Source organism: Eschscholzia californica, unplaced genomic scaffold, assembly GCF_041429995.1.
Source record: "Eschscholzia californica isolate CP2 unplaced genomic scaffold, dmEscCali1.0.p SCAF_3, whole genome shotgun sequence".
Classification (NCBI taxonomy): domain Eukaryota; kingdom Viridiplantae; phylum Streptophyta; class Magnoliopsida; order Ranunculales; family Papaveraceae; genus Eschscholzia; species Eschscholzia californica.
In genome coordinates, this window is record NW_028238420.1 from 60,155,687 (window position 1) to 60,163,138 (window position 7,452).

General features: G+C 36.6%; 1 protein-coding gene and 1 non-coding gene across 2 annotated transcripts; one reads left to right on the top strand and one right to left on the bottom strand.

Moving 5' to 3' along the window:
* Positions 1-606: 606 nt before the first annotated feature.
* LOC147552666 (uncharacterized) lies at positions 607-1,890 on the bottom strand. Its single transcript, XM_086667501.1, has 3 exons — positions 1,511-1,890; positions 1,264-1,416; positions 607-860 (listed from the first exon to the last, which is right to left on the bottom strand). The coding sequence occupies exons 1-3, from the start codon at positions 1,754-1,756 to the stop codon at positions 717-719; spliced, it is 543 nt and encodes a 180-aa protein (XP_086523627.1). The 5' UTR covers positions 1,757-1,890; the 3' UTR covers positions 607-716.
* Positions 1,891-4,292: 2,402 nt separating this feature from the next.
* Positions 4,293-4,366, top strand: TRNAV-AAC (transfer RNA valine (anticodon AAC)). The gene has a single exon. It is a non-coding gene; the product is annotated as a tRNA-Val (tRNA).
* The last annotated feature ends 3,086 nt before the right edge of the window (positions 4,367-7,452 follow it).

Sequence of the window (7,452 nt, forward strand, 5' to 3'; positions counted from 1 at the left end):
CTAACGTATTTTGAATTAGTGTCTTGTTCTCAACATAAAGTTCATCGAGGTATATGAATCTTGTATTACAATCTCTTTGTTGTTGGAAAATTTGAATTAGTTACTCATAACGTATTTTTGACTTCTTGTTTGTTTGTTAGTTATTTCTCTAGTTAGATTTTAGTTTAGGGTTTTAAGTTGATGGACACAGTGGATCATTTTGCTCCATTTAGTTCCTCTCTGTTGGTATGTTTTCCCCTTCTCCATATCTTTATCTTTAGTTCAGAATCTGTACTTGACCAAATTTCTCACTTAGGCAAGGCTTTTCTCAAGTTCCGTCCAAACCGAGTCAGAACTCAGTCCGAAACCAACTACTTAGCTAAGTATGAAGTACCAAACCGAGTCATAACTCAGCCCGAAACCAACTACTTACTAAGTATCAAGCACCAAACCGAGTCATAACTCAGCCCGAAACCAACTACTTACTAAGTATCAAGCACCAAACCAAGTCAGAACTCAGCCCGAAACTAAGTGCTTAGCTAAGTATTAAGTACTACCTACTATGCCTTTTCGGGAAAAGGCCTTGGAAATATGAATATCAATGTGTCAAGTATTGCCACGATAAAATAGATCAAAGTTCACAAACTTCAATTTCAAATAAGTTAACATCTTAAACAAGAATAAGTTCACATCTTAAACAAGACATGTGTTGTTCATCAGTAACAAAAAAAAAAACGTTACAAATTTGCAAGAGGCATAGAATAGAAGGTAGCACGAGCGGTGTATATCAACTTTTGCGTATTCTTGCTCTTGAATTCAACTATAATTGTAGTTACATTTCTTCCACTCTTCACTATACTTCCTTCGACTTCCACTATCCCCTAACGAAGAGAAACAAATTCCACATTATCATTCCAAATTCCACCCTAATAAATCCTTGGGTGAAATCCGGAGAGATGAAATTTCTAGGCTTAATTGAAGAAATCTCGCTCTTTTTTAATGAAGAAATCTATCATGGAATCAGTTACCAAGTTAAGTCTAAAATTTGACTCAAGGGGTATGAATTAACTCAGATTTAGATTTTATAATTTTCGTTTTCGTCAGGACTGGTGATGTCTGACTAGATTGATGTGGGTTGATTTTGAGTCAATTTGAGTAAGATGATTCAAATTAAAACAATTCAGACAAACGCGATTTTGAGTCAGATGATTCAGATTAAATAATTCCCTTAAATTTATCCCTAATAATAGAATTGAAAAAAGGGGAAATGTTGACTGAACTCACATTAGGACGAACTGCAGAGAGATAAGAAATGGCCAATTCCCCAAGAAACAAATTCTTTTTATCTTCACTAACAAAAACAGTTCTTGCACAAGCAAAAGCCACCATTGCTGCAACTGTTGCTACCGCACCTCCATGCAAAGTTCCATATGGATTCTGCACAGTGTTAAACAAAAAAAACAGAGCATTTTGATAAAATACATCTAAAGAGAGAGAGAGAGAGATGGTTAGAGAGAAATTGGGTGATTACACAAACAGGGGGTTTGACAGTTAGAAGACACTTGACAGAACCGCGTTGGATTCGATCAACAGTGAGAAGGTTGCGGATGATGATATCAAGGTGGAAACCCTTCTGGAGTGGGATGTCAATAGATCCGATGTTCTGTAAGAAACTCTGGGCGTTGGAGATCCATGAGAGTGAGAGGTTATTATTATCAGTATTTTCTGGAGGGTTGGTGACAATTGAAGAAGAAGAAGATGATGATGATGATGCCATTTGGGGATCGGCTTCTCAGTAGATCACTTTCTGTCGACCATCTTCTTAAGTTGAAGAAGAAAAATGTGGACGAGAACAAAAGATGAAGCGGGCGAATGAGAGAGAGGGGCAGAGGGAAGGAGGTATGATAAGGGTATAATTCGAAAGTTTGGCAATAATTGAGGACTAAATCAAATTGCCGGACACAATTAGGTGTCAAATCGGGACCAAAACCGAATTAACCCAAAAAATCAAAACCAATTTAGACTTGAATTCAGTTTCCCAAACCTATAATAAATTATGTTTTGATTTTCTAATGCTATATTCAATTCCTAACTGCAACACTACTAGATTCAGGGCTTTACAAGTGAATCTATTTTTGGGTTTGATTTTGTTTAGAGTTAATTCCTATATGGCCCCCTACTTTGTGACCAGCTTCCTTTATGGCCCTCTTTTTTTCGTAAATTCAAATATAGCCCCCTATTTTCAAGTAAATGTCATTACTACCCTTCTTAATTCTAAATTTAAAACATTTAAAAAAAGTTATTTCCACCTCACCCCTCTCTCTCTCCACCTCATCTTTCTCTACAACTCACCCCTCTCTCTTTCCAACTCACCTCTCTCTCTCTCTCCAACTCACCCCTCTCTCTGTCCAACTCACCTTCATCTTCTCCGATTGAAGTCGCCGGCCGGAGATTTTTCCGGCCGGCGACTTCCAAAAAAAAAAAAAAAAAAAAAAAATTTCTCTCATCTCTCTCTCTCTAAAAATCCGGCGAAGGGGGTTTCCCTTCGCCGGAGCCGTGAACAGACCGATCTGGTCTGTTCACGGCAGACCTTCGCCGGATTTTGAGAGAGAGAGAGATGAGAGAAATTTTTTTTTTTTTTTTTTTTGGAAGTCGCCGGCCGGCGACTTCAATCGGAGAAGATGAAGGTGAGTTGGAGAGAGAGAGGGGTGAGTTGGAGAGAGAGAGGGGTGAGTTGGAGAGAGAGAGGGGTGAGTTGGAGAGAGAGAGAGATGAGTTGGAAAGAGAGGTGATGTGGAGAGAGAGAGGTGATGTGGAGAGAGATGTGTGGTGGAGAGGAAATGAGGTGGAATTATAATTTTAGTTTTATTTTTAATTTTGAAAAAAGATTTTAAGGAAGGGTAGTTAAGACAATTACATCAAAAAAGGGGGTCATATTTGAATTTACGAAAAAAAATGGGCTATAAAGGAAGCTGGTCACAAAGTAGGGGGCCATATAGGAATTAACTCTTTTGTTTATGCTGAAGTTGATGTAAGGCAGTAAGGGTGAATTTTATTCCACATTGATATAGTTTCTACACTTTTTTTATTTTATTTTTGTCATGGTTTTGTTTTTCATGAGGTTCCATTTCCCACTTTCACTCAATTTGACATTGTTGCTAATTTGCTGTTGTTGATGAAGTGAAGTTTTTATATTGAGAAAATAGATGTGTTTATGCATATTCCTATTTTCCTAGTCTATATTTGAGATGAGCATGTAAAAATATATTTTTTCTTTTTAATGTAAACGAGATATGCTTTTAGCTAAATAGTACACGGGAGTTTAGAAAAAAATTGTGTTTGCCGAGTTCGTTGTGCATCTACTCCAAAATTTACGAAGTCACAGTTCAATATTGGTCTAGAGTGAAAATACATCATCTATCACCTAACTCGTTCTAAAGGGTAAAAATAAAGTATATGTATGAGTAAATAGGCTTACATGTCCCATTGAATTACCTTAAGGATCTTTATATAGTCTTTAGGGTTGAAGATGTCTCCGATAATTGACAATTATAGGGCTCAACGGTGTCTTCACACTAGTTTATAAATTGAGTAGGTGTGATATTAGTGGTTTTAGTAACCTCGGAAATAAAAGTTTCCTTTTTAGTTCTTTTAGAAAGCTTACTTTCTTAAGATCCAAGGACCCTAGGTACAGATACGCTATTGTTTTAAATGAATTAACGCCCAATGGGATTGCCTGTTCTATGACAGCGGGCATATCTATTATCTTCAAGAAACCGTATTAACCACTTTATTTTCATATAACTTAATTCCTAGTTTTTTATTGCTATTGTTCTAAGTGAATTAATGCTCAATGGGATTGTCTGTTCTATGACAGCGGGCATATCTATTATCTTCAAGAAACCGTATTAACCTCTTTATTTTTATATAACTTAATTCCTAGTTTTTTATTGCTGGAGATACGATGATTCCTCTTTCTCATATGTTACCCACATCGTATCTTTTGATTATGTGTTTTTGAGCATTTTTTTTTAGTCGTAAAAGTCTATATACTATGACTAAATTGATAATATTGTTTTTGGCAGATCTTCAAATAGCTAGTATAAGGACATATTAGTTTTTTTTTTTTTGTTGAAAGAAAGGACATATTAGTTAAGAAAGATCATGGACAGTAATAGTATTTCAACCTGTTCCCCGATAATGGACATAAATAAAAGAAAAATGGGCCAAGGGTAAGATTTTAGGGAGTATTTCCGATTTAGTCAAACCACCGCTGTCTTATGGTAAATTAACTCGAGGTTCAACAGCAGAATGGTTTCGTGGTGTAGTTGGTTATCACGTCAGGCTAACACACTGAAGGTCTCCGGTTCGAACCCGGGCGAAGCCAATCTATCTTTTTCTAACTTTTTTCGTGTCAATTGTTGTTTGTGACGAGTTGAGATCAAAATTTTCCTTCATTCTGAAACCCGTAATCCTTTGAAAATTGGAGCATCTCCCGATTCGAATTGGAATTATATATTGCTGTATGGTGAATCCCCTCTCCACTTTCTCATTCTATTTCAATATTCGAGTTCCTTATCATTGGTTTCCAATCTCTAAATTTATAATTCAAATTCGGATAATTTGTTTCTCAGATTTTGGTTTATATTATAGATTAGGGTTTCTATTTTCAAGTGTTGGATTGCATTGATTTACTGCTAATCTAGAATCTTTGTTGTTTAGGTGAAAGTATTTTTATATGTCTGCAAGATGTTTGAATAAATGCTTGAGTGAGTTTTATGTTCTATATTATCTTCTTTGCTCAGTTTGGTCATCTTTTTTTGTTAAATATGAGCTATATATCGAATTTCGCTAGAAAATTAGCAACAGGAAAATGCATATTAGAATCAGACTATCTGGACCATCCTCTTTGTTCTCATGACGCTAAGCAAGTGTTTTGTAGAACTTCTATGAGCTTCAGCCGTGCATAGACTTCAAATACATTATTTGGATTAAATTTACGGGCATAGGTTTCTTAACTCAAAGGATTATCGACGTATGTGACGCGAAATGATCATGTTGTTACTTCTTAGCAGCATTTTGTTATCAAAATCTATTAAAGACGTTAATATACCACAATGACATATTATCTAAATAGGGAAACATAATGAGTTTCGAAATGAACCCCGGCTCGGGTGTCCCTGACTTGTGCAACTTTTGTCAGCGTCATGCCTTTACTTGGGCGTCTCTGACTTGCTTGATTTGGTTTGTGCCTTGCCTAGGGCGTCCCTGACTTGTGCTACCTTGGGCCACGCCATGCCTTGCCGCGGGCGTGCCTGACTTACCAAAGGGGAAGCTTCCATTACTTACACCATTCGCTTGTGATGTTGGAAACCGAATAGGCACAAGGACACAAGGTGGGGCGTGCCTTGCCTCGGGCGTCCGTACCATCTGCAACCTTGGTCCGCGCCATGAGCAGCCTTTGTCTGGGTCGATCTTTGTCTCAGGCGTCATTGATATCCGCAACCTCAGTTCGCTCCAACCAGTAATTTTGTATTTGTTTACATCATTTTACTTTTTTAGTACTGGCTTCAATTCTGACAAGTCTCAAAGATTGCATTGATTAGTTTATCTTGGTGCCGCAATTTCTGGGTTTTGATATCATGTCTATGTAAAGTTTTTTTTTCCCCGGCATTAGCACCTCTGATGGGAATAGAATTTGAAATAGCAGTTGTTTCCGTAACTTGAACTCCTCAAATCCTCTTTGTCAAAATCTAACAATTATCATTCTTTTGGGTATGTAGCAGTGAAGAGTGATGACCTTTGAGCACTGAATACAGAACTCTGATATGTCGGATGTTTCAACCACAACTAGGTCTGTTGGTTCAAAAGCAAATGTTTTTTGGGGATGGTTCTTTCTTTTATGTGGCTCCTTTTCCTTTTTGGCGTTCCTTTTCGCTGCTATAATCTCGAAGCTTATCCCACCATCTAGCAATCAGATATTATCAGCCATCCAAAATGACAGGTGACATTTTGTTTTCCCTCAAACATTTATGGTCCCACATTACACGTATTGTCACCTGTGGGTTTCTATTTCTGTTTCTTATTGTTATATGCGTACATAATCAATGTTCCTTCTGACACACAAAAGAAACTATTTAGTTATTCTGTCTATGAATAAATTATCTGGAAAACCAGATTGAACAAGTCGGTACATGTTTAGAGGTGTGAAATCTCAAGTTATATACTTGGTATACTACAATTTACTCTTGTGGTCATGGTATTCGAGGGAGTCTAGACCGTTATATTACTTCTTTTATGGTTAAAAACGAAAAACATATTGAATTCAGGTTCTTTTTTATTTCATTCTGCATCATAATCTGACTAACGTGAGTCTTACTCTGCAATAATGAATCTGACGTATAAAATGAAATTTGTCTTAATTTGTGCAAAATTTGGAGGATTTTCATTTACTAGGATTTGTTGTACATTGTAGGTACTACTACTTCTTGGTGCCGTTGACTCTTCCAGTGGTCGTGGTGGCTGTATACTTCCACTGGCTTAGCATGAAACTCTTCAAGCATGCCTGAAATTTCTTCAAGCTTCAACTGTGTCTAACTATTTAAGTTTTCTTCCTTTATTCCCATGACCATTGGTTCTCATTTCTCAAATTGTGTTATATTTTGGTCTTCACCAAGATTAGCAAATAAGATGAAACCCTAATTTGGTGGGATTATTATGTAAGTTAGGATGTTGGAGGGGATGGTTAAGCTACATTAGGTTCATGACCCAAAACCCACTTCCCGGGAAGTGTACAATTGTTTCATCATATTTTAATATCTAAAGTGTTTATGGTATTAAATCTGAATGAAATATTTATTTCATTGTTTAATGGTAAAATGGAGCAATCCCCAATTGTTACCATGAATTTTTTGTTTCAAAGGGATCATGTCATGTCTTACCGAAAATTTTAGGTAGGGTTGTTGCAGTTTGTTACGGAAGCCTAAATGGACGCGCGCAAGGGCGGAACCAGGATTTTTATCGGACAGGGCCAACCTAAAGTTAAAACTTGAAATGAAAGTGGACTTATATAGCTAACTTGTGTTTGAATGGGACTAGTTTCTTAGGGTTTATTTATCTTGGGTGTATTGAGAGTCTTGTTTGGAACATATAAAATATGTTATTAGTAATTCTCTGGGGTAAATTGAGAAAATCTGAAACGAAACAGCTAGTGATTTAGAGCTTATAGTTATCTTTGGTGTGTATTTCTTTTTTTTGGAATTTGACTTCGATGTACGATAGTCATTATAGTGGTGTAGATACATCAAAGATGTGATAAGCACGGGACTGCCAGATTAAACAAGAACATGTCTAAAGTCCAACTAAATTATGGCCTAAAGCCCAACTAACTATGACCTAAAGTCCATTTACATTATTTATGCTCTACTAATCCCAAATTCAATAATCCAAATATTCCACCTCCTATGGAGATCG